Genomic DNA, 26,556 nt, shown 5'->3' with positions numbered 1-26,556 from the left:
TCCATCTTCCCCGAGATTCTCACCTGGGAACCGACAGGTGCAAATATTTGCTCCTCTCCCCTCCCAGCAGGTTCTGTTTTGAAACCAGTGAGGATTACCTTCTGTTTACTGGGCAAGGCTGGAATTCCAGTGGGGTCCATGGTGGACCAGGCCGACTCTCACCCGGGGAGTCTTGGCCTAGCTGTAAGGAGAGCATGGGGTCCGAGGGGCGGGAACAGGGTGGGGACACCTGGGGTCAGGGTTCAAGAGGACCGAAAACCGGCTTGCTCGAAAATTCCACCGACCAGCAGCTCCTAAGCTTCCTGGCACTACAGTGGAGAGTCTGTGAATTAAGGTGCGAGACCTGCTGTCACGACCTGACCCTGTGCACAGCTCTAAATGTGAAATAATTCCTTCTATTCACAATTTAAATGTAAATCAACATATTCTAAAACAATTCTTTTCGTGATTATCTTCTCTGATAATTTTTATTTTTCAAATGATTTTTGTTCTGAGTTGTTCAACAAATTCAACTTTTGTCACAATTCTGAATTGTACATTCATTCTTAAAATTATGACTTCAAAATTTCAACATAATGTTTCTTTAACAAGAACTCATGATACATATTGTATATCATAGATCCATCGAAGGGTACAGTGTTGATATGATGGCCCGATGCATTTCGGGACCTTGAGTCCCTTCTTCAGGGGCCACTGTAAATAAAGACATTCAATATTTTATTTTACAATATATACATTCACATCTTTTCAGTTTTCTATGCGTTTCGAGTCTGGTTCGGTGAACAAAGCATTGAGGTGTTTCATTGTCACAAATTTCGTTTTGGCATTAATGGAGTTTAGCAAGGTGTAGAGATTGTAAATGATACATTAAAGTACAAAGAAACTGCAAGAGTAAATATTCCCATGCATCATGATGTTTTAGAATATGTAGATTTACATTTAAATTGTGAATAGAAGGAATTATTTCACATTTAGAGCTGTGCACAGGGTCAGGTCGTGACAGCAGGTCTCGCACCTTAATTCACAGATTGTATTATCCTAGGGACAGGCAGCCCTCTGACACCCTATAGCACGCTAAAGACAGAATAGTTTTGATCAATTGGTTAAGCCAAGTCACTTCAGAGCTATATTATAAAAGGAGTGCTAGTGATCCATCCTATCCATTAGACTACAGTGGAGAGTCCGAACACAGTACACTGTGGGCATCAGGCAGACACACGGGCACCTCTGAGGCAAGTGACTGTGTGAGTGCCAGCTACACAACCACATAGATGCACTGGCACCTTTGTGGCAAGTGCCTGGTTCAGTCTGTACCTTACGCTGAGCCACATAAAGTGACTGAGTGAGTAAAGTGTACTGTGAGCGCCAGACAGACAGACACACAGATATCTCAGTGGCAAGTGACTGAGGGGCAAATTCATGAAAGAGGGATGCAGCAAGCCACCTTACTGAGCTGCACTGCTACTGAGAGGAATATTCGGAAGAGGAAGAAACATGAAGAAATAAAGTTATTTCTCCTTGTTGCACCTCTCCTGGGGGGGGGCGTATGTTTTTGGCGCATTCCCCGGTTTACACCCACGCAATGCCCATGGAACGCCTTCTCTGTGCAGAGTAACACAACACAGTGATTTGCACTGCATTCCATTAGCCTAGATGCTTTGGTGCCATTCAAAGCTATGCAGTGGTTTTGCGTGGCTTAAAAAATCTGACTTAGAGGTTCACATTGCACATGTACCATGTTGTGTAGTGCAAACATGACACAACCATCTCATAAATATGCTCCTGAGTGAGGAAAGTGCACTGTGAGTACCAGCCAGATACACAGGCACCTCAGTGGCAAGTGACTGAGTGAGGAAAGTGTACTGTGAGCTTCAGCCAGGCGCACTGGCACCTCGGTGGCAAGTGCCTGAGTGAGAAAAATGCACTGTGAGTAGCAGACAGACAGACACTAAGGCACCTCCGTGGCAAGTGCCTGTGTGAGTACAGTGACCTGTCAGCAGCAGACACACAGGACATCAGTATCATTCACTGTGAACAGCAGCCAGACACACAGAAAACACAATGGCAAGAGAGGCAAGAAGCATTTCCTCATTTTAGGGATTTGGAACATAATGTTCCTAAACACCGTCCATGATAGATATTGTTTTTTTTTGTTTGCCCTACAAAGAAACAGTACAATGGGGAAACATATATTTGTGTAGTGCCATGTTATCTTATGCATGTTGTGTTACTTTGCGTCGTGGTATATTATGGAATGTCATTTAAAAAAAAAATGAATTTTGCCTGGGGTCATGTTGCCTTATTGCTAACCCTGGGCGAAGTACTACACTACGCTTGCGTAGTTTGTGAAGTTTGCGCTACTTCGCACTACGCGAATTGTAGGTAGCACAGTACTAACACGCGTAGCGGTCATTTTTTGCTCGCTCGCGGTCCTCAACGTCAAGTTGGCAACCGCGAGCGAGCAAAATGACATCCCAGCGTGACTTTTTCCTCGTTCGCGATCAGCAACATCAAGTTGTCAATCGCGAGCTTGGAAAATAAACCTCCCAGCGAGATTCTCAACGTGGGGAGGTCAGGTTTCTCATTGCGAGTGGTTGCGTATGCTCGCGATGGCTCGCGATGAGAAACTGCCAGTCCGCGTTGATAAAGTTGTCGCTTGAGTAGAAATCTACTCGAGCAGCAGAAAACGACCGCTTGCACTGTGCAAGATGCGGTTTGCACAGTGCGGACAAGCATCCAGAACTGCGCAATCAGTGCGAACAGCATTTTGCACTGTGCACTACGCAGTTCGCGTAGCTCGCGTAGTGCGAAGTGCACTTCCCGTAGCAACGCGGAGTGCTACTACGCGAACTACGCCCAGGGTTACTTATTGCATGGGATAACGTTTTCTTATATCATTTTGGCTCATTTCATGAGATCATGCTGTCGAACATTGTTGTATGTCCTGCTGTTGTATTCTGTTCTCATATGTCACTGTTGTATGACATTTATATGTGCTGTTCTTATGTAATGTTGTCATGTCAAACTACCACACAGGCTTATACTTACGTCACCCTGACATAATATATATTGTAGTCTTATATTACACTGTGAACTGTGCCGTTCACCTTCTTATATGTCACACTTTCATGTTGTGATATCCTATGGTATCACTTTATTATTACCCTTAATAACACTGTCTAGACAAAGATCTCACCTTACTGGTACCAGCTTAACACACACATGGAACAATAAGCAACTGAAAACTATCAGTCAACCTATGGAAACTATCTTTCGCTTTGCAGAAACACGTTTTAGTAGCTTTTAATCCATTTTCCTTATAAACAAGTTTTTGTTAACATCTGCAGATTATGCAGAAGATGACTGGTTATGCGGCAAATGTGGCAAATCCATAAGTAAGCAGAAAACGCAGTAGTAGCAGATTCACATATTTCCAAGTGTCCCTGACAATATTAGAGCAGGAGTACTGACTCCGTGGCATAACTTGCTCACTTCAGAATCCTACAGCCAAACCTGCTGTTTCATTGTTCTTAGCTGTGAATCCATTTCTGGAATATGCAGGGTGTGTTGGGGTTTCATGCTGTCTGGTATTATATGTACCTTTGGTTGGCCTCGTTTGACCAACAGCAAGGATTGGATCTTCTTTCATGTCTTATATTGAAAATATAAATGAAAAGTGTCTCTCCCAGGAAAGAAAGTCCTTGCAAATGCCCGTTTCCTCTTCTCTCCTCCAGGTGCTGGGCATGCTGGTGTGGGCACTGATCGCGGGCACGGAATATTTCCGCTTTCCTGGCTTTGGTTGGGTGATGTTCGTAGCTGTCTGTTACTGGGTCCTGACCGTCTTCTTCCTCATCCTTTACATCACCATGGCTTACACCAGGATTTCACACGTGCCGTGGGCTACGGTGGTGAGTACAGAATGAGTATAATCGCGCTCATCATTATTTACTTATTTATTTATTATATTTGTATATCACACATTTACATGAAGTCGTCTTGGTTCTGACCAGACCTAAAACCACAGCTTCGCGCACAGTGACTAGCAGAAGGAGCTAGGCTGTAAATAGCGACCGTTTAACGGCTTCCAAAAAGTTGGAGGGCCCACTGGCAGGTGAAGGCTGAGAGGAACGGAGTCCCAAAGTTGAGCAGTTTCGACCCCCCTTCTGCTGCCATTGACTACTTCAGGTCGGGGATGATTAGATGCCTAAAACAAACCCATCCCCTTTATGTGCATACCCGTGTTCTATAAATTCTAATACTTTATATCTACTTACCAGTGTTTCAGCACATTGAGGATATTTTGCTCTTATACAACTATATGTGTCTTCTAAATAAATAAATACATATGTGCCCTGCCCTCAGTGTGCACCCTGTCCAAGGCTGGAGTTTGCAAGAGTGTGGGAACAGAAGCTCCATTTAAGAGAGTTATAATGGAATCTTTAGGCCCATATCTATGGCATCAGCGTTTATGAGCTATTAGAACATTGGAATGTTGAGCACTCCATTGAAGACAATGGAGTGCGCCATGCTTTTATGGGCCGGTTAAGGCCCGCAAAGCAACGTTCCAATGTTGTTTTCACAAAGGCCTCTCGGAGCCCGAGGGAATTTAAACCCCCTTGGGCTTCGAGAGGCCTTTGTTTTATTTGTGAGAACATACTGCCCTCTAGTGGCAGAATGTTCTAATAGCCTTATAGCCCTTCGTAGCTAGAATATACCGGTTATTAAAGTCCAGCTCCCTTGTTAAAGGCCTTCGCCTTCGGCCCTTTAACGCTGGAGCGGGCCTTTAATAGCCGGTATAGCCTGCTAAGGTGGGCTATAAGGCTATACCGGAACATTGGAATGTTGAGAGCTCCATTGAAGACAATAGAATAGCTCTGGGCTTTTAATAGCTGGTATAAGCCCGAAGCTCCAACATTACAATGTTTGTCTTCATGTAGTTTTCCCTTTTTAATTTAGAACATTCTACCTCTAGTAGAATTCCGAGACCTTCCAACTCGGTCTCGGAGGTTAAAAATCTGGGTGTCTGGTTAGACTCTGCCCTTAGTTTTTGAAATCACACAAAAAAGTGGCAGCTACTTGCTTCGGAATTCTGAGAGGGCTCAGGCCCATCTTGAAGTTTGTCGATGCCCCCACCAGGCAGCTGATTTTGCAGGCCACTATTCTATCACGGTTCGATTACGCCAGCTCGCTCCTGTTGGGGGCCAATCAGGCGGCAGTCACGCGGCTGCAGCGTGTTCAAAACGCTGCTGCTAGAGCCTTGGTGGGTCTACCGAGGTTTTGTTCCACGAAAGAAACTATCCGGACACTACACTGGTTGCCTATGGCACAACGGACTTTATGTCTGTCTTTTAAGATCCTTAAACTGTCTTCCCCTCAGATCCTTGAGAACCTTCTTATTTTTTATGTACCATCTCGTTCATTGAGGTCTCTGGGTCAAAACTTGGTTGTGGTCCCGCGGTTTAAGCTCTGCCGTGCTGGGGGACGCTCATTTCAAGTTTTAGCTGCTAAGTTATGGAATTCACTTCCATTCCAGATTCGTGCACTGGACGACCTGTTGGATTTCAGGAGGGCCATTAAAACCCATATGTTCCCTTCTGCATTTTAATACTCTGCCCTTTTACTATCTGATTTCCTAATTTTTGTGTGTTATGTCTTGCCTATCCAATGCGCCGGGACGCCCCTTTGCTGGGGCAGCTGTGCGCTATTAAAAGTGCTTATAACATAACATAACATACCATAGTGGGTGAAATATTTAAATAGCCCTTCTGCCTCGGGCTATACCAGTTGTTAAAGGCCCTCTCCCTCACCATATACCCTCACCTGCGGCTTGGGGGCCTTTAACAAAGGGTATATAGCCTTATAGCCCTCGGCAGCGGGTTATATGGATATAATAAGAAACCCAACACACCTTGCACCGGTCCTACGGGGCTAAGAGATGAGTAAGATGCAGAAATGAAACACATTATCGGCCTTATTTAGAATTTGGTTGGAAACTAACATCCTCCAGTTTTATGAGTAGAATCCACTGGCTGAATTTTCTTCTCCATAGGTTGGTTTCTACTCCAAATGTAGAGTTTTCTTCACAAATGAAGCCCCAATTTTCCTAAGTTCACTAATGGAATCAGGCAGCTATTTCCCAAGCTGGGGAGCTGAAAAAGAAAATAAACAACCATCAGCTCAGGATTAAGTTTTTCAAGAGCGTCTGTAAGTAAAGGTTTCATGTCAGAATATCAACCACAAAAATGTTGGGTGTGATATTTAGAAGTCAATATTTCAGAAATACACCAAAAGTAAATTCTTTCCAAGGCATATGGTTCTTTTGGAACGTTAACTATTACATTGATAATTTCTGTTTTCGGTGAGAATAAATATTCAGACCAAAGTCAATGTCTTAAGACATTGTCTTTTGCACTGCCTTCGCAGTGCAGTTTGACAGTAAAATATAGCACTGCCATAAATTCACTGCCAGACTGCACCCAGGCAGTTTATGACAAGTTCCGGTGTAGCAGGGCTTTAAGAACTGTAGTAATACGTTAACAAACCCTTGAAATAAAAATGTATTTGTTATATTGTCAATTTGAAATGCGCAGCAGTCGAAGAAATACCACAATGTGATAATTGCTTTGGCACAACCAGTAATCGTGACATTATCGCTTTATTGCACATTTTGCATTAAACGCGAAATAACATGCGAAATAACATGCGAAATAACATGCAACATGCAAAGACACATTTCCTGCATTTAAAGTGGCGAATTTAGCACTAGTCTTTTGCTGGGGCTAAAATCAGATATTCTATGCTTTGAAGTAGTGTTTCTCCATTGTTCGATGCATTAGATGCTACTTTAATTTAAAATTGAAATAACATACTAAATTCACAGAAATCCACCCACTCCACATTTACCATGTTCTTTTTCCACTTTCCTCATTCTCTGAGTGAGGGTCTCAGCTACTTCTGCTTTCTACTCTACATGAGCTGCTCCCTGTCAGGCACTCCATGTCAGCCATTCAGACACTCAGGGTCAGCTACGCTGTATCAACTAGCCACTCCTGTCTAGTGCTGTCCTTGCACTGAGTGTGTGTCAGCCACCTAGTGTCAGCCACTCTAGCATCTCGCTGGTGTAGGCTGATGCTCACCTAGCTACTCTGAGTCAGCCCTTTCTGCCATTCTCTCTGGGCCTGATTCACAAAGGTACACTTACACTTTTGTGTATGTTTACTATTTGTGTGCATTTCACACACTATGAGTTTAATTTTACTTGTAGTCATTTTACAACTGCGTAGACACCGCTCTCGTGGCTGAGACTCTACACATAGATAGGTCTGTCCTCTCTTTTTATATGCAGAGCTCTCATCCCCGACTGCAGAGTCCCTACAGTCATAAAATTACTGTTAGTAAAATTAAACTTGAAGTTTGTGAATGCTAAAAAAAAAGTAAACATACACAAAAGTGTAAGTGTACCTTTGTGAATCAGCCCTCTGTGTCAACCACTCAGTGTTAGCTGCACAGTGCCAGTATGGCTACTCTAGCCTGCTACTGTTTGTTAACTACTTTGTGTCGGGCACTCTGTGTTCTTTTTCCACCGCACTACGACTGCTTATAAAGGCTCCGTGCCAGGCACCTTTCTTGGTCATTCAGTACTCCATTCCGTGTCAGCCACTCTGTGTGATTTTAGCCTATGGTTGCCTGCAAGCTCCTCTGTCTGGCCGTCTGTAGACACCTTTAGCATCGGCCACTCCATGCCAGTCACTGTTAGCCCCACCCCGTGCACCCCTAAATGTGCATGTATTTATATGTAAATGTGCATGTATTTATATAGCGCAAATCACCGACCCGGTATCTAAGCGCTTGCTTAGGGAACCCGTCCTGGTATTCCCCTGTGAGATACCCCGGAAGGGTATCCACAAGGTGAAAGCCAGGCATCCCGCCGCGAGGGGCCGTAGTGGAGATTAAGCAAGCTATTGCCCAGAGTCGCAGATTGTGACCCCGTGAGTCGAGTAGGCACCGGAGCGAGAATTAACTAAAGAATAACTTCTCTCTCTGCTTTGACGGGGTTCTGAAGACACCTCACCAGGGCCGGATGGCTGTAGCGGGCATCAGGCATTTCCCCAGGAGGCTGGCAGGGTGGGGGCCGGTTTTGCGTGGTGGAGGCCAGTTTTGCTACTGGGGGCAGTTTTGCCGGAGTGCAGCAATATCGGCCCCCAGTAAAAAAAAAAAAGCAGCAGCACTTTCCCCCGGGGGAGGGCTGGTCTGATAAAATTGCCAGGGCTGCTTTGGGCTCCCAGTCTGGCCCTGTACCTCACTGTCTTCTTTCACACACCACTCAGAAATGTGTCATGGGGTCACAGAGCCTGAGATCCATGGACATCATTTTAAAATTACAATTCCCAGACTTTACAATGACTCTACATAAAGTGCTGCAGCGTTCGGGCGGATGCAGGGTACACTGAAGGGGTGCATGGTCTCCAGTGTCAGGTGCATGGTATGACCCATTCTGCTCTTCTCTCCTCTATTTCTTCCAGGATCTGTGCTTCAACGGAAGCGCCTTCGTTTTATACCTCATCGCGGCCATAGTGAACGCGTTTTCTGTCACTAGGGGGAAGTCGCACGGACATCACAACTACAACAGCTGGGCGGCATCTACGGTGAGTAGCTACAATAGTTGTATATTTACATCTGGTTTTACAAACTCCACCATGGCAACGTAGCTTAAAGGGGCAGCTCATCTTTGAAGTGACTACAGGCACATAAGGATGAGGATGTCCTGATCTTATCCTACACATTAGAACAAGTCAGCATTTTCTAGCTGTGTTAATATTCAGAAATATAGTGCCTAGAAGAAAATATAGCTATAAGGTGTCTAGCCACGTCCACTCTCCTGTTACCGTTGCTAACGCCTCATGCGCTGTTCGTGTCTCCTCAATGAAGTATATTTCTGATTCTGACCATAGTTCTAAAGCAAATAAAAGTAATTAAAAAATGGGGCTCATTAAGATGTCGGGCAGAAAGCCTGCGACCAGCTGTTGGAGGCTTTCCACCCTACATCGTAGGTTTCAGTCTGACCGGTGTATTAGGATGACAATGTTCGGAGTGAAACGGAGCGTCAGAAGCCACCATAATTCCCTAATGATGGTCGAGCCCGGCTCAGCCCCACCATCAGGATTATAATGGCACTTTCCGACACCCTTTTCTAAGGCAACTAAAAGTAATTAAAAATGGGGCCCATTAAGATGTTGGCTTTTCCGATATGGGATGGCTGTAGGAAAATGTCTTTAGGGGCCCTTAGCAGGGCCCTCTTTCCCTCTGGCCCCCTGCTATGGGGCCTGGGGGCAACGATGGTGCCCCCCTACACATCCCTGCACCGTGTGGCAGGCACCTTATGGTGCAGGGATGTTTAAAAACATCCATTTTACAATGGCAGCTTGTGCTTGTGGGTGCCTCCTCTGAGGTTTGTAGTGTTATACTACAGGTCTGAGGCAGTTGCCTCATCTGAGTTGTGTAGGGTTATACTATAAACAGGGCTGGGATGGTTGTCTTCTCTGAGTTATATAAGATTATACTATAAACAGGGCTGGGTGGTTGTCTCTTATGGGTTGTGTAAGGTTGTACTATAAGCAGGGCTAGGGTGGTTGTCTCTTCTGGGTTGTGTGAGGTTGTCCTATAAACAGGGCTAGGGTGGTTGTCTCTTCTGGGTTGTACGAGGTTGTACTATAAACAGGGCTAGGGTGGTTGTCTATTCTGGGCTGTGTGAGGTTGTACTATAAGCAGGGCTGGGGTGGTTGTCTCTTCTGGGTTGTGTAAGGTTGTACTCTAAACAGTTCTCTGGTGGTTGTCTCTTCTGGGTTGTATAAGGTTGTACTATAAACAGGGCTGGGGTGGTTGTCTCTTCCGGGTTGTGTAAGGTTGTATTATAAGCAGGGCTGGGTGGTTGTCTCTTCTGGGCTGTGTAAGGTTGTACTATAAGCAGGCCTGGGGTGGTTGTCTCTTCTGGGTTGTGAAGGTTGTACTATAAACAGTTTGTGGGTGGTTGTCTCTTCTGGGTTGTGTAAGGTTGTACTATAAGCAGGGCTGGGGTGGTTGTCTCTTCTGGGTTGTGTAAGGTTGTATTATAAACAGTTCTCGGGTGGTTGTCTCTTCTGGGTTCTGTAAGATTGTACTATAAGCAGGGCTGGGGGGTTGTCTCTTCTGGGTTGTGTAAGGGTGTACTATAAGCAGGGCTGGGGTGGTTGTCTCTTCTGGGTTGTGAAGGTTGTACTATAAACAGTTTGTGGGTGGTTGTCTCTTCCGGGTTGTGTAAGGTTGTACTATAAGCAGGGCTGGGGTGGTTGTCTCTTCTGGGTTGTGTAAGGTTGTATTATAAACAGTTCTCGGTGGTTGTCTCTTCTGGGTTGTGTAAGATTGTACTATAAGCAGGGCTGGGGTGGTTGTCTCTTCTGGGCTGTGTAAGGTTGTACTATAAGCAGGGCTGGGGGGTTGTCTCTTCTGGGTTGTGTAAGGTTGTACTATAAACAGTTCTCGGATGGTTGTCTCTTCTGGGTTGTGTAAGGTTGTACTATAAACAGTTCTCGGGTGGTTGTCTCTTCTGGGTTGTGTAAGGTTGTATTATAAACAGTTCTCGGGTGGTTGTCTCTTCTGGGTTGTGTAAGATTGTACTATAAGCAGGGCTGGGGTGGTTGTCTCTTCTGGGCTGTGTAAGGTTGTACTATAAGCAGGGCTGGGGGGTTGTCTCTTCTGGGTTGTGTAAGGTTGTACTATAAACAGTTCTCGGATGGTTGTCTCTTCTGGGTTGTGTAAGGTTGTACTATAAACAGTTCTCGGGTGGTTGTCTCTTCTGGGTTGTGTAAGGTTGTACAATAAACAGGGCTGGGGTGGTTGGCTTTGCTGAGTTATGTAGGGTTCTATTTTATAACAAAGCTGGAATGGTCGCATTCTAAATTGTGTAGATTTGTACTATAAACAAGGCTGCGGTGGTTGCCATCTTTGAATTATGTAAGGTATACTATAAAACGGCTTGGTTATTTGCCTCCTGAATTGTGTAGTGTTTTACCATAAGCTGGACTGGGGTGGTTGCTTCCTCTTAGTGATGTAATGCTATACACAAGGCTATTGGAATTATGCGAATCAGCAGTCATGGAATTTCCACATAAGTATGCATTTCCTCATTTGCCACATAATCCACCAAACCATACTTGCAGATTTTAGCAAAAACAATGTTCAGCTTAAACGGTTCAAAAGATACCAAAATAATATGCTGTACATGGTGCCACACCGCAGCAGACCCCTTGCAGAGGTGAGCAGGTCACCCTTAGGTTGTAGAATATTGTATTCTCTGCTAAACTTGTTTTACTGAGGCAAACGCCTTTTCTCAGCCCATATTATGAGTCTTAAGATGAGGGTGGGTTGATTCTCTGCTCAGAGTTATATAGTGTTGGACTATTATTGGGGTGTGTGCTTCTCACATTTGAGCTGTGCCACGGACTCTTGCAAGGAAGAACTTACAAAATGTGTGCTCTGACAGGCCCTTCTTTCATTAATTCTTCTCTTTTCTTTTCAGTTCTTTGCCTTCGTGGTCACCCTCTGCTACGCTGGACATACATATTTTTGTTTTATGGCTTGGAGATCAAGGACTTGAGCCGCCAGGCAAAATTATTTCAGATCCTAATCTCTCCACAAGTGAGACCACATCAAAGAGGGATGCAGATGTTTTAAAAAAGGAACGCTGCTGTGCCGCATTTTTGTTTTCTTATATTTTTTGAGTGTGTTCCTGCTCAGGGACAATGTTGTGACTTGAGCAATTCCGAATGATCACGGTGCTGCCACCAAGTGCAGGACTCAAAATGATGGTGTTGTTTGAGAGGCATGCGGCTTCAAGCATACAGAAGTGGCTACTTTGGACAGAATGTGCTCCATGTTGAAACATAGGATGGAAGATCCTTTAAAAGACACAAGCTTCTCTCTGCTGGAAGGCGTGGTGAGCGGACTGCTTCTGAGTAGGTCTGGTGCCAGTAGCGCACTCTTGCTCAAGTTTTTTAAACTTTCCGATGGTGCTGTCTATGCCCTTGAGATCCACTGTAAGAATACATTATTATTATGAGGATAAGACAATAATGGGATGCTGCTAAGGTTGTGCCTAGAGGACACATGCACACTTTTGCAAACACCACAAGGCCTATAAAGAGGAATCACATTCAGACGCTGCACCAGTGATCATTGTGTTACAGGTTTCGGGGTCGTAGGCTTTTTACTCCACCAATTTCCTACAACTATGAATGTTGGGTGGAGGCGATGGGTCAAAACACAAGGTCTTCAAAATGTAATTGCTTGTGCTAAGATGTTATGTTTTGGTAATGTTTTCTGGAGAACTGTGGTTACTGCACAGTACTGAGTAATTGCTCTTATCCAGTTCTTTTGAGACTGACACAACTCAAACGGGGGCTGATTAAGCACCACAGAAGGTGGTATGCTTCGTTTGAGGTGTGTCTATCTCAACAGAACTTCATGTTGAATTACTCAATGTGTCCTCAGGAAAGTCGCATCCGCATCAACACGCATGGAGAGAGACACCGGGATCATTATGAACAAGAATGTGCAACATGCAACATTTAACAACTACATAAGATGTCTCACGAACAGGGTCATCGACATGCAATTGACCAGAGGCAAGTAGACAACTTCTATTTGCCAAGTAATTGCTGCCACTCTCTTAGGACCTACCTCTGGAAACCTTTACAGATCTCTGCTGAATAGGTTGAACACTGCAATGTCACCCATCCCTCTCCTGCCAGGATTAAACCTCCTCCTCAGCAAACATGAAGAACAGGTAAAAATATTCCTGGGCATCCTACCTTGGGTCACCAGAGTCAATGCGGTGATATCAACACCAAAGATGAACGTTTCAAACCCTATGACCAGAGAATTGCTCCAAACCGGTGTGATAAACATGCCTGGATTAGAAGCAGGCCTGACCTCAGTCACGCGATGCCTGCTAGCTCCACGCCTGAAGTAAGGAGGCTGCACCTTTGCCTGATGTTTACTGTCTGGCATGCTACCCTACTAACATATGAGTAGCAGAAAAACAAGTAACCTTCTTCTGGGTCTCCTGGGAACAGTAAATCAATGTCTTATGGTTGATTCCCGGGCCTGGCCTTCCCACAGTCTTAGCCTGGTTCCATATACTGTACATTTACAGTATAAGCACATCTCACCTGTGCGGCTGTCACTGAGACCCACGCTCCAGGCTAGAAATTGCTCACCAATGTGGTTTTGGTTAACTGGGATTCCTCACGGTTGCACAGTTGGCCCTATAACTCTAGAGCCCCCTTACCTTGTGTCCTAAGTCCTAAACACTGCCACCTATTCTTCATTTAAGACAGTGTTGCAGGAGCCGAATATCCTCGGAATACAGTCTGTCCTTTCTTTCCTGTTAGACAGAAGACCCTTTGTTAAATGTTCAACATTGCCACTGAGTCTGCCTTTTATATCCATGGGTAGTTGGGACTCGTGATATAGTTTCCTCACTGTTTATCGCCTCAAACACAGTCTTTCTTTCATGTTCATGCATCCACATTAGCAAGAAGATTCTTCACGTTTTTATCAGGTGAACAGTAGGTCTGATTGTAGCTCGAGATAAAACGTCCAACAGATATGAAAACCAAGAGATAACAGGAGATAACTGTTCACAAGTTCAAAGAAAACTTTCGGATCTAGAATACTCTTCAGTAAGTGTTCCACAGTGAAAATTACATGAGACCAAACAAGGGCCTATCTAGCATGTTGCCAACTGCTAATCATGTCTTCACATTTTGCTGTTCTTACACAACACTTTTTATGAGGGTGAACATTCCAGGAATGCTGCATCTAGTTTAGAATCCTGTCATGTATGCATGCCAATGTGGATGCATGAACATGAAAGAAAGACTGTGTTTGATGCCATAAACTGTCATGTATGGTGAACCTGAAACTCACAGATGGCTTCCCCGAAGGAAAGTCTCTTGTCTTGGGCGCAGTCTGACGACACAGGTACTGCAATACAAACATATATCAGCAAGTAGGCGGAGTTGCTACTGGTGCTGGTTTACAGTGATTGGTCACATACAGAAGCTGCCGCTATATAGCGAGGTACAGTTACTGAAAATATCCTGTGTGGGGAGACACAGATTCGACTGGCAGCAACAAGATGTAATAGCTGGTCAAACACAGAAAAAGTGCTGCCCCTGGAGGTGGAGCAGATATAGGCTGAAATAGCAAATCACTTAGGTTTTTTTTATGTGCAGGCAGGGTGGGGTTTGCCTTTGGAGCTAACCCTGGTGATAAGACAAAAAGAGTAGACAGATGAGGGTGTTTCGTTACACCTGGAAAAGGTAATACTGTGAACATAGCAGCAGGCAGAGCCTTCTACAACAGAAAAGCATAATGGCCAGATACAAAGAGTGGGTCTGAAGCTAATCTTGGTGGTAGCATGGACCCAGTCAGTAAAATTCCTACAGAAGTACATGAAGAATATTTCACACAAGAAAACAATGTACACTTTCTTTAAAATCATATTATTTGTTTTTAATGTCATGATTGTATTATTTTTATTTTTGTTGTAGAAAAGAAATCATTGTCGCACAAAATTGGTCTGATTCTTGTGTCAAAAGGGGTTTATGCAATGCAGGCAAAACATTTCAATAGAAGAATATAAAACTCTGCAATGCGCAACCCATTTCAAATGCTCTCATAAAATTACTACCACCGCCAAAACAGCATTTCCTTTTGCTGATTAAAATGTTTCTGATGCAAGGTGAATATTTTCTTTTGTGTTCTGTAATCCTCTATCGTTCGGCCTTTGTGGGCTCCAGCTGGTGCATGGACAGGTATTTTCTGCCCACAGCAGAGTATAGATGACACAGGAGTATATGTGACATCATTATACTTCAAAATATTGCAGGACTGGATAAAGAATACGTGAAATCTACCCCTTGACTTTCTATGGACAGACTTCACTTTTTAATTTTTTCTTTTCTTAGCACAGGAGTATAATTGCCAATATTCACAAACAATTTTACATATATATATATATATACATATATATATATATATACATATATATATATATATATATATATATATATATATATATATATATATATATATATATATATATATACATGTTTGAGGCGTCGATTCGGAGATGATATCCAGAAATATGACAGTGGACCCAAATTTTCAAAGGTGCGTTTTATTCGTGCATGAAACCCCACACCTCAGCCATGACGCGTTTCGGGCCTCCCTGGCCCTTGATCACATGACGCGTTTTGGAGTACAAATCAGATATTTAAAGTGACAATGCAGTTACGTTTTGTTAGTGTCATCATAGACATAGAAAAGTGATTTGATGTTTATCAACTCGCCGTAAATTCAAGGCATGAACAGTATTAATATTAAAACCTGATTGTATGTAATGACATATAACAACACTTAAATAGTGCATATTATAAAAAGGTAAGGGTCAGTAAAATTATAGCTAAAATAGCAATAGGTCTATTACAATACTGACTGACTGTATATATATATATAGTCTACCTTTTTGTCATTACGCCTGGAAGATTATTTGTAAAATACAATAAGTTGAGTAAAGGCTTGCTTAGTCTAGTAATGAAAACAACCCTTAATGACATCGCTGATTTCTTGAGTATTAAAAACAACTCGTAGCTAGCAAAGATACATACAGTTAATAAATAGATAGAAGAAACCTGTGCAAACCGCAAAAATGTGCAAAAAAGTGCTGATAAAATATATAGGTAACCATTTAAAAGCCTTTAAATAGTAAAATTACCTGTATATGATATTGCAATAAGAAAAAACAATTTATATATATTTATCTTTTTTGATAAATAATTAAATGAACAATCTGTATCAAAAAATTACCTAAAAAAACTAGAAAATACACATACAAACATTCATGAGGACAGATAGACTCGAATAAAATACCAGCAATGAATGAGAGATTAGTAAATGCTCACAACAATGATATAGCCTTATTTTATAGACATGTGTACATATCCTCCCATGCATTCAAACCGTTAGGTTGTTTGCTATCCAGATTGAGAATGTAGTGGGTTTCCAGTCTGCGGAGAATTCCCTCTCTATCGCCGCCTCTTCTGAGTGGCATAACAGCATCCAATACATAATATTGGAGTAACTGGAGATCTCTATTATGGCAGGCATTAAAATGTCTTGCAACAGGATAAGCCTCATCACAATGAGTAATAGCCCTCATGTGTTGAAGTATCCTCCTGTGGACAGGGAGCTTAGTACTCCCTATGTACCTTAGTCCAAAAGGGCACTCCAACACATAGATTGCAAATTCAGTTTTGCAAGTTAGGTATTTAGAAATGATGATCTGTCTATCTGAGAACGGGGAAATATAGCTTTTTTTGTTAACCCCATGCTGGCAGGCTTTACAAGTGGTGCATTTATAGAAGCCTTTACGGCTACTCAGCCAGTCGGTCTTGGCCAAGACCTCCGGACAACTGCTAACCAGGCTATTCTGCATTGACCTCGACTTTCTGTAGGTAATGGTGGGTGACCTAACAGTTCCCATGTTAAGTACTGGATCATTCTGAATTAATGACCAATGCTTGCTCATAATTTTTCTTATAGACTGGTGTTGTTGACTGTAGGCGGTAATAAACCGAATGGTATTATCTTCATTCGCAGGTTGGTTATCTTGTCTCATGGCTCTGGTAATGAGGGCTTCATTCCTAGATACAGTCTGAGTACGTGCCATAGCTGACTTGATGGTTTTCTCACTATACCCCCTTGCCAAAAAGTGTAAACGAGAGGCAGATTGTGCCTCTTTCAGACCTTCTGCTCTGCTACAGATACACTTAATACGCAGCATCTCCCCATAGGGGATGCTGTGGATCAAGTGACTGGGGTGATGACTAGTGACATGTAACACCGTGTTACCCGCAGTGGCCTTGCGATGCAATCTAGTATGTATTGTCTGTTGGTCAATAAACACTTCAACATCTAAAAAGTTCACTAATATATATATTACCTACTGGCGGTCGCCAGTAGGTAGTTATAGTTAGGACCTACTTTCCATAGGAAATCCACAACATTCTATTTGGAATAACTTTGGCGCCGGTGGACAAATCTTCGTGAATTTCTGCAAGAAAATGGCCTGCTCGGTTCCGCTCCTTCCCTGAAAGTTTGGGGGTGATTCGTCAAGTGGGGGCTGAGAAAAAAAGGGGGGCCCAAAACGTGTTTTCCCCATGCAATTTTCCATAGGGACCTTTAGCCAGGGCTACAGCCCGAACGGCTGAACGGAATTACACCAAATTTGGCAGAGAGGTAGAGTTCGGTTCGTAGATTGTGCTTTTTGTTAAATGGTGTAAATCCGTTCAGTAGTTTCTGAGAAAATTACAAGTAAAATCATAACGATATCTAGAGACGGAGTTCTACACGCGGACGGAGATCCGTTCAATTACGAGCGCGAGCTGCATGCTGATTGGCTGTGAACTGTCTGTCAACACTCAAAACCAGGAAGTGTTGGCAGCCATCTTGTTCATGGCTAGAACCGAGTCACAAGAAAACAGTAAAACAAAGTTGAGAAATAAGGGAAGGGGGCAGGCTAGAAACATTCTGACCCTCTAGGCTTGCTCAGGGGGTCGTACATGAATGTTTAGGCTCTATTTTTTAATTTAAAAAAAATTAAAAATGGCGAGGTACTCGTGCAGTACTTGTACGCGGTGGAAAAGGTGAAAGAAAACTAGAAGTCTGTTTTATTCATTAGATCCCTGGGGCAAATTACGGGGGCATTTTTTTGCATAATGGGGGCTTGTAAGGTGCCCCGAGCACTGGAGAACGGCGCTCCTCTGGTTTTATTTTGAAGTATGCGGGGGGGGAGTTACTGCCCTACTCCCGCAGTCTCGGGGAGCGTCACCCCTCGGGTCTTTTAAAAAAAAAATGTTTTGAGCTCTCCCTCTCTCTCTCCCCGTACACGTCGCGGGGAACGCCACCTTTCTGGGGTAGTAATATGTAAAATGACCTTCCAGCTCCGGGTACCTGCATTGTCTGGGGTTTTTTATTAATGTTGGGAGGGTGGGCTTGATAATACGTCCTTGTTAATTCCCATAGAAGCCTATGTTCTGGTGTTTACATGGGCTTCTATGGGAAATAACAAGGCCGTATTATCAAGCTCACTATCGCCATTTTATCGGCAGGTTCCTGCCAATAAAATGGCGATAATTTTAACACCGGTCCTTGATAATGTGCACCTAAGTTTACTGGTCAAAAAAAGAGCAATGGGCCATATTATCAACAAAAGGCGATACATTATCGCCGCTTTTATCGGCAGGAAACTGCCGATAAAGCGCCGATAATGGGCTTGATAATATGCTCTTGTGAATAACCATAGCAGCCCAGGTTAACAGCAGAACCTGGGCTGCTATGGGAATTTACAAGGGCCTATGGTTTTTTATTAATGTTGGGAGGGTGGGCTTGATAATACGTCCTTGTTAATTCCCATAGAAGCCTATGTTCTGGTGTTAACATGGGCTTCTATGGGAAATAAGGCCGTATTATCAAGCTCATTATCGCCGTTTTATCGGTAGTTTCCTGCCAATAAAACGGCGATAATTTTAACACCGGTCCTTGATAATATGAACTGAAATGTGATTAATCTTTAATATGTACGCTTTTATGATTGCTTTTTTAACAATCGAATAAAGCTATATTTGAATTGAATTGAATATGCACCTAAGTTTACTGGTCAAAAAAAGAGCAATGGGCCATATTATCAACAAAAGGCGACACATTATCGCCGCTTTTACCGATAAAGCGGCGATAGTGGGCTTGATAATATGCCCTTGTGAATAACCATACAAAAGGGGGTGGTGATGGACGATCACCACCCCCTTTTGTACCGCTTTGGCCACCATAAGTGTGGCAGGGTATGCTCAGACGTGAGTCCCTTGCTCACTTTGCCACTGGATTCAAGCAAGCCGGGCTGAAGAAGGCTGGAATGCCAGAAACCGGTCCTCGGAAGCTTGTTTCCGGTCCAGGGAGGGCATGGCTTGGCAGTTCGGGCTGGACTGTTCCCATGAGGCACAGGGTCGGACTGATTTGCATATAGCCATGTCTGAACTGGGGTGGCAGAGTGGGCTAAAGAACGGTGATGGATCAAACCCAGATCTTTTGACTGGGTGTGAGTGTTTGATTGGTTCAGATGCTCCGTCCATCACCACCCCCTTTTGTACCGCTTGTGAATAACCATAGCAGCCCAGGTCAACATCAGAACCTGGGCTGCTATGGGAATTTACAAGGGCCTATTATCAAGCCCATTATCGCCGCTTTATCGGCAGTTTCCTGCCGATAGAAGCGGCGATAATGTATCGGCTTTTGTTGATAATATGCACCCTCATTTCTATGATAGTATGTAAAACTTTCCTTTTTTTGTGTGTAGCAGTTGTACTCTCTACGCATGCGCAGCCCCGTTTCGAAGCCCACTTTTTTCCTTTTTCTATATTTATTTGAAAGGTAGTGCCGAGGTGCCAAACGTTGATTACGTACTCCGTCCACCACCATTTTAGTAGTTTTTCACCGTTATTTTTATTATATATGTTACTTAGAACTCAGTAGTTTTCAATCCTAGTCTTGAATGTCTTACTATAGTATTTCACATTATTTTTATTGTGGACCGTCATACCCCCCCCCCACAAAATAAAAGAAGTATGTAGTTTTTTAAAATTAACTTTTATTAAAACAATAAATGTAAACGAAAGTCAATTTTAACTATATTAGAAGCAACCAGAAAAATAACTTTAACAACAAACAATATTGTAAACAAATTGTTAAATGGACTCCAAAAGATGTCCGATTGTTAATCTGCAAAACAAAAAAGAAAATTAGAGTTTAGAATTATGTAGATGTGAGTAAGTGAGCTGAAGCATTACAAGTCTTGGTAACTCTACGGTTTTACGTGTGCAGTGTGCCTCGTACATTTCAGTTCTATTATAGTGCCACATTCAAGTGGTGTCTATATGGAAGTGCCTACTGCGTTACTGACGCAAAAGTGGCATAACGGGATTTTAAATATGCCGGCTTATTTCTAATGCATTGCATGAAGGCATTGTATATGTAGGCTGCTGTGCTTACCGTTGTATAAACACTGTGGACAAACACTTCGGCCAGTTGAATTCACAACTTCTTTTCAGCAATTGTTCTACACGTCCAAGCAGACAGCAGTGTCTATAAGTTTAAGAGAGAAAGAGAAATGATGTCACAGAGAGGGAGAGAGAGAAAGAGAGAGAAAACAACATTAAAACTGTGTCGCAGAGTCTGGAGTTGAGTTTTTTTCTTGAAAAGTCAGACGTAGATTTACAAGCTCCTTGCGTCACTTGACTTTACCTATGTTAAAAGTGACTCAAAAGTGGCGTAATAAGGTTGTGGATCTGTTTGTCAGACTGTTGTAACCGATCTGTTGTCACTGCTCGGAGGTAATTATAGATTTTACAGAGAAGCTGCTGTACACTACGCGCTCTCTCCTTTCACAAATAAAGGTAACACTACAGTTTTACGAGTGCCGTGTACCTGGTACATTTCACTTGTTATGGTGCCGCGTTCAAGTGGTGTTTATATGGAAGTGTCTACTGCGTTACTGACGCAAAAGTGGCATAACGGGATTGTAAATATGGCTATGCCGACTTATTTCTAATGCATTGCTATGAAGGCTTTGTAGATCTAGGCCTCTGTGCTTACCGTTGTATAAACACTGCGGCCAAACACTTCAGCCAGTTGGATTCACAACTTCTTTTCACCAATTCTTCTACACGTCCAAGCAGACAGCAGTGTCTATAAGTTTAAGAGAGAAAGAGAAATGATGTCATAGAGAGTGAGAGAGAGATCATTAAAACTGTGTCGCAGAGTCTGTTGTTGAGATTTTTTCTTGAAAAGTCAGATGTAGATTTACAAGCTCCTTGCGTCACTTTACCCATGTTAAAAGTGACTCAAAAGTGGCGTAATAAGGTTGTGGATCTGTTTGTCAGACTGTTGTAACCTATCTGTTGTCACTGCTCGGAGGTAATTGTAGATTTTACAGAGAAGCTGCTGTACACTACGCACTCTGGGCCATATTATCAAGCCTGGGCGATAAAATTAGGCTGAATAAAGGGTCTGCATTTTGAATTTAAATTAATTTTAGAATAATTCATGACTCCAGCCAAGAAAGGCAGCAAGTGTGCACATTTTCCACTGCCTTTGGATGGGGTAGTGTTTACAACAAAAAAGTTTGATGAATGTCTAATAACTAATGTTAAGGACAGTGACGCTTCTGTTTGTTGTTTTTGATGAGGTTGATAGACTGTTTCGTGTAACACAAAAGTTATTCGCAATAAATGCATAGAAATTTAAGTTCACCAAATTGAAGATCAATATGTGAGTATGGACTGTTTGCTGAAGATGCTGTTGCAGTAGTTGATGTGCTTGATGCAGCAGCAAGTGGGTTGTTCTACAATCTCTGTGTTGCCGTGAAGCAAAGTTGTTGGGGTGCAAGTTGTTTAAGTGTTGCACTATATTTGCTGTGCCAAAGGAGGATTTTTGGGATTAATCACACCTTGAAAGAGTTGTTTGGTAAATTTAACAGGTTACTAATGGTTGGTGTGTTTCAGTTAGTATGTGTCTGGACTTTGCTGGAATCTTTAAGGGACACATTAGAGCTTTCATAATACAGAAACACTTTGTACTTAGTGACATCCAATTCTATTTTGTGAAGAACGGTTGAATTCTACATCCGCCTTTAGAACTAGTGGGAGGGTAGCATTTTAAAGTGTTTGACAGGTTACACTACATGTGTGCATGCAGCTAAAGAAAACTTAGCATTGTTATGCATGGGCATCCTTTCACAGAAAACGTAGTATTCAGGATTGTAAAAGCTTGACATAGAAGTGACTGATGAGTTTATATATGTCAGTGACAAAAGAAAAACAAGTATGATTGTTTTACATTACAGATATACAGACCTGAAAGACTATGCATGTAAATCCATGAAATCGTTTTTGAAGGTATGGAGGAAAGCAGTGAACGGGTGTTTAGAAGCAACACTGTCTAGCATAAAAAGTGCATAAGTATGTTTTTAAGTAACATATGATCACTTGCAAGATATCATTAGATATTTGCACACTCCTGCAGTCTAGTCTTGTGTCCAAATTATCTTAAAAAGTAATGTTGAGACACACTTTTTTTCACCTGATACGATTTGCACAAGCCTTTTAGAGTTGGACCAGAGTTCCTCTAACATTCCTACTTAATTTTCTTTTTGAAATTGAGCAATTATTTTGTTTACCTGTTGAAATATACATTTAAATCTCCCTCTTTGAAGGTCAAGAAGCAACACCGCTCCTCTACACAATATTGTTCAATGGTAGCCTAAAAAGTAGTGGTAATTCCACTGTCACCAAGGTAGATATCTGACAATAGAATGAATGATATTTTTACACCAGTATTTCATAGTCCTAATGCAGCCTTATAGCCCATTGGAGAGGACTATACCGGCTATAAAAGGCGCTCTCCAGCGTTAAAGGCCCCAAGCCGAAGGCGAGGGCCTTTAACAAGGGAGAGGGACTTTAATAGCCGGTATAGCCCAGCTACGAAGGGCTATAAGGCTATTAGAACATTCTGCCACTAGAGGGTAGAATGCTCTAACAAAAAAGAACAAAGCCTTATGGGAGCGTGAAGGGATTGGAATCCCCTCAGGGTCCTTGAAGCCTTTGTTCACAGCCAGAGCTGTGAACAAAGAAACATTGGAATGTTGGAGCTCCAGGCTTATACCAGCCATTATAAGCCCAAAGCACTCCATTGTTTTCAATAGAGCTCCCCGCATTCCATTGTTCTAATAGCCGGTATAGCCCTCTACGGCGGGCTATAAGGCTATAATAAAGAGATAAGGAACATTTTTTGTAGGGAAAAGTTATCTTCTATTTAATAAAAACTCTTGATAGGTCTGAATTTTGTTACTCCGTGAATCATGACCGATTGTCTTTGTTAAAGGTTTGGAAGTGTATAGAAAATATGATAGAAATATGATTTTTAGCATGGAGAGATGTCTACACTAGATACATTACAAAATTATTTAAAAAGATTACCCTTTAAATTATTTGATATCAAAATGTAAATAGTTTAAACTATTACAACCAGTTATATTTTCCAAGAATAACTTTGAAAACAGACTAATAAATGTTGAAAAACTTGCACTTACCAGAACTATCCAATGACAGGCAGTATTTGTCGGACTAAGAAGAATGTCCATTTTCTCAAAAGGTACCTGTAGAGTTAAAATGCAATCATTAATAGCTTTACATTACAACCCAATTACATTCGTTTAGACTTACAAGTATTCGAAAAAGGGAATGTTAATGAACATATTTTCAAAATAAACAATCTTCCCTTGAAAAAGTTTTAAAAACATCTTACATTTGTCATAGTCTTCTAAACGTTACTCGATTCTACTCTTAAACATTAATTCAAATAGAGGTCTGAGAGGGCCATATGATGCAGCAATAAATATTACAACCATGTACGCATCATTTAAAAGAATACAGGCTTGGGAGTGTCACGTGACACAGTAATAAATATTAAAACTAATGGAAGAATTAGGAGGGGCAAATACGATGAGCTAGAAAGCATTTATTCCACAAAAATAAAGCAAAACAGAGCGGGGAGGGCCACGTGACGGATTAAAAAAAATAATACTATTATGAACGCACAATTTATATGAATACAGGCTAAAGCACGTGCAGTTCAAAAATACGAAAGCAACATTTATGCACGGAGAATTTTTAAAAATAGAGGTCTGGAGGACCTCGTTGTCGTACTGCTGCTCACAGCGCCAAGCAACCAATCGGTGATAGTGCGCTCTAGAAATATTTTATAACATAACATAACATAACATAACGTAAATTGACAACGATTACGTTAGCATTCGCTGAAGCTAATGCACCTTTCAATGTTATGTTGCCCGTTTTCAGAGACCATTTTGTATTACTATCCACCATTTTGTATGCCTTCCATTGCCTCGTGCTCGCCATGTGCGTTGTCCTACCTCTCTGATTACTTGCTCACTTATTCTACTTAGCAACAAGTTTTTTTTTGCTTTCTATCAAATATGCACATGCTCTATCGAGCAACATCTGTTTATGATAAACCATTGTTGAGATGTGTTTACTCCAAACTGATTAAATCGTCAGCTCCTTCCACTTTTTGAATGTGCTTCGAAAAATACCCTTATATGTACATGAATTTGTCTTCTGTTTGTGCCGCCTATTTTCCGAAACCCCTGTGTGGGTATAAAAGGACCATTTGCCTTCCTACCTGGGGGTGACTCTGGACTCTAAACTCAGCTGGCGAAACCACATAGAGAAGACCTGCCAGAAAGCAGCAGCCAAACTGGCTGCATTATACCCACTCCTGAAGACCAAGTCGATGCCCATGCAGAGCAAGGTGCGAGCAATCACCGCAATAATTCGACCAACTATGACATACGCTTCACCAGTTTGGAGTAGTGCAGCTCACAGCTTCGGAAAGACCTACAGAGACTACAGAGCAAGGCCCTACGGATTGCAGCAGGTGCTCCTATGATCTCACGAACAGCAGACCTCCACAGAGACCTTGGCATTGAGATGTTGGACGACCTTTTCCTCAAACTCAACAGGGCATTCTACAAAGGATTGGATCAAAAAGAAAACCCACTGATCAGGAAATTCGCAGACATCTCTACAAACCAATTTGACCGTTACCCGCGGCCCATCGAAGCGCTAACCCTGTGAAACTGAAACGGCAACGCAGCATCCAAAAACTCATCAGTGCCTGAAGGCAAACGCCCGGCAGGTACGCAAAACTCATCACTGCCTGACGGTATAATCGCCTCGGCAGGCAACCAAAACCCTTTCACTGTCTGACGGCATAATCGCCTCAGCAGGCACCCAAAACTGAACACTATCAGAAGGTACTAGATAGACAAAGACGAGACTCTTTGAGGAAACATGCTGACAACTCTGCAAACTCAATTGACCGCTACCTGTGGCCTATCACTGAGCGGCCCCTATGATACAACCTCAACTGTAACAAAGCATCACACATCAATAAGACAGCCTAAACAGCGACTAAAAAATTCAAAATGAATGTGGAGTAATGAGGCTACTGCCTCGGTATCCAAAAACTCACCACTGTCAGAAGGAATCTTACAGACGAAAACAAGACGGTAGACGTTCAGTGTGCTACTTCATGCATTGCCGAAGGGTATTGTCTGAATGTAGTTCCACCCCATGGGGTCTTAATAAACTTTGTCTTTTCTATTCCAGTTTCCGTGCCAACTTCTATTTTAAGATTCACAGGTTTTAGTGGCATGACTAGGCCTTGCTGAAAGTGCATACAACATTGTGACGCAGAAAGAAACATTTATACTATGTGCATACAATTTAAAACCATTGAGGGGCAGGAAAGCCATATGATGGAGAAAAAAATAGCATCATGCATATACAATTTACAGTGGAGGCTGATGTTTAGACGGCTTCTCTTACCTATGCTTCTGTCGTGTTTTGTCGTGTCTTGAAAGGCTGCGGTTTTGCTGAGTCTGGGGTGTTTTGGGTGCGGGCGCCTCCGCCTCTGCGCCTATGGTATTGTGGCTGGGCGGCAGCAGCAGTGACACCACGTCGAGTGTCAGGAGTCCTCCTCCGCTCGAGCAATCCGTTCGTAGTAAAATCGATGACGACACTCTGTTTGTCACTGCAGCACAGGCAAGCAAAAGAGAGCGTGCTCACTTCAGTGCCCGCATTATATGGGAACCGCGGGGGCTGACCAAACCAAGCCCAGGGCCTTTATTGGTAGAATTTTCGCGGTGTATAAGAAGGATGGTCTTAGGAGACATCTCATTGGCTAATGTTGGGGATAGTGTGCACGCGCTAGTCCTCTCTCTAGGAGGCGATCAGTGCATAAAATCAGCCATGTTTACGCGCAGCGGGGACGCGCAGCGGGGACGCCGGAACGACGCCGGAGTTTCGCCAGAGTCAAGCCCGTCTGTGCCCGTCCGGGCCCAGACGGGCCTAGGGCATGGTATTCTGCTCAACTCTGCTGTACCAGTGGTTTCCACTCTCAGGTATTCTAGGGAGTCTCTGCTGTCGTTACGTGTGTTTAAACATCCCAGCTGCTGCTACTATTGGGTTGAAGGTATTCCGTTTGCACAATGTCATGTGTGCTGTTCTGGTAATACCAGCATGGACCAGACTTCGTTCTCGATGGCTCTGCTTAATTGCAGGTCGATACCTCGCCATGCCACGGAAATTAACTCCCTCCTTTTAGACCACTGCTTGGATGCCTTGTTCCTTACGGAAACTTGGCTGACCACGTGCTCTGGTCCTGATATCGTTAAAGCTCTCCCTTCGGGCTACCTTATATTTCATCTGGACAGGCCGGATGGGAGGGGGGGAGGAGTGGCTATTGTGTATAGAGACAAATTCGTATGCAAAGCGGTAGATTGCGGCATTAACAACTCTGAAAGCTGTCAATTCTCCCTTG

At 42.9% G+C, this 26,556-nt stretch overlaps 1 protein-coding gene across 1 annotated transcript in view; it reads left to right on the top strand.

The window, feature by feature from the left end:
- The window catches only part of CMTM8 (CKLF like MARVEL transmembrane domain containing 8), an 81,306-nt gene extending 66,519 nt beyond the window's left edge, over window positions 1-14,787 (top strand). The window contains exons 2-4 of the mRNA XM_078663934.1: window positions 3,735-3,908; window positions 8,523-8,645; window positions 11,555-14,787. Coding sequence (XP_078520060.1) covers window positions 3,735-3,908; window positions 8,523-8,645; window positions 11,555-11,632 — 375 coding nt within the window. The 3' untranslated portion in view covers window positions 11,633-14,787. The remainder of the gene's footprint in view (window positions 1-3,734; window positions 3,909-8,522; window positions 8,646-11,554) is intronic.
- Window positions 14,788-26,556: the final 11,769 nt, after the last annotated feature.

The sequence above is a fragment of the Lissotriton helveticus genome, chromosome 10, assembly GCF_964261635.1.
Source record: "Lissotriton helveticus chromosome 10, aLisHel1.1, whole genome shotgun sequence".
NCBI lineage: Eukaryota > Metazoa > Chordata > Amphibia > Caudata > Salamandridae > Lissotriton > Lissotriton helveticus.
This window is presented reverse-complemented; position numbering and strand designations above follow the sequence as displayed.